This window comes from Morone saxatilis, unplaced genomic scaffold (assembly GCF_004916995.1).
Source record: "Morone saxatilis isolate NCDOM2014 unplaced genomic scaffold, NCSU_SB_2.0 Contig8, whole genome shotgun sequence".
Lineage (NCBI taxonomy): Eukaryota > Metazoa > Chordata > Actinopteri > Moronidae > Morone > Morone saxatilis.
Genome location: NW_023340257.1, coordinates 19,741,940 through 19,743,147, shown reverse-complemented (window position 1 = coordinate 19,743,147; position 1,208 = coordinate 19,741,940). Strand labels below are relative to the sequence as shown.

The following is a 1,208-nucleotide window of genomic DNA, read 5'->3' as shown; positions in this document are numbered from 1 at the left end:
GTTATGGCTGATCGGTGTATTCTACAGCTTTTTTCAGAGAGCGACCCCGACGTCTCACTGTCTTCCTCACCTGTCATAGTCAGGGGTGTGTCCAGGGGGTGGTACCCCTGGACTGCCCTCTACCATCCTTTTGTTTTATATAAGTACAATACAGTTCACACCTGAATACAGGGATTTAAAGACTACATTTAATGAAGATGCACATAAATATCATAATATTATCTAAGTGTTTAATGAAACACAGACCTCATTAAAAGATCACTTTTGGTAATATCCAAATAATGAATACATACAAGTACATGCGACAGTGTCAAAGATAGACCTTAACAACACCAAGGGGTAGAAAATGTTTACAAAATCAAAGTTGCATTTCAAAATGTAAGAATAAACCCCTGTAAGCTGTCTCATTGTAAAATTGTAATAAATAAACAAAAGATATTAATAATTCATTATATACTGGCAGCAATAAAAATTGAGCAGAACATTGGCTGCAGGACCACAGTAGGGGACAAATCTGTTAATACTGCTACAACAGAGGAAAAGGGCTCGTTTAAACAAGTCCAAGAGGTGATGGATCATCGAAGAGTTTTTAATTTCCAGTCAGCTTCTGTATTCAGGCACAGAAACACAGTCCAGTCTGCTCTGTGGCTGAGCTCGGGTCCACGCTGACCAAACCAGGAGACAGTTCAGTGGGAGTCGTAGGAGAATTAAGGATTTGATTACAGTCGAAGCTATCAAAGTAGTCCAATGAAAGGCCTCTCATTGCTTTGGCGGTCCAATCAGGGTGAGTCCTGAGCTGGAGGATGACGTCAACAGGTGTCTTTTGAAGGATGAGAGAGTCAAACGAAGCACCGCGGAAGAAGGCCTGCATCTTGAAACTCTCCAGGTTACGAAGCCGGTTCGCTGGATTCTTGCACAAAAGCTGCAGCAATAAAGAGAAACTGAAACAGATGAATACGACAATTCAGAGGATTCACAGTGTATACATTAGAGAGAAGACAATGATATTTACAAACCTCAGTGAGGAGTAAGATCAGAGCAGAGCTGAAAGTCTCAGGTAGGACATAAGGAAAAACTTTGACCTTGTGAAACATGGTACTGTGGTCCGGCTCTGCAGGTACTGGAAACTATAAGCGAAAGGAAAATAATATATAATAAATATTACATTTATGTGTTTTAGATGCACTCCTTCTACCTCATTAGAAATG

The 1,208-nt window shown here is 40.4% G+C and overlaps 1 protein-coding gene across 1 annotated transcript in view; it reads right to left on the bottom strand.

Annotated features, from left to right (window-relative positions):
• Nucleotides 1–613: 613 nt before the first annotated feature.
• The window catches only part of rskra (ribosomal protein S6 kinase related a), a 7,212-nt gene continuing 6,617 nt past the window's right edge, over nucleotides 614–1,208 (bottom strand). The window contains exons 10-11 of the mRNA XM_035679615.1: nucleotides 1,017–1,127; nucleotides 614–922 (exon numbers count right to left, since the gene is read on the bottom strand). Of these exons, the coding sequence (XP_035535508.1) occupies nucleotides 614–922; nucleotides 1,017–1,127 (420 nt within the window). The remainder of the gene's footprint in view (nucleotides 923–1,016; nucleotides 1,128–1,208) is intronic.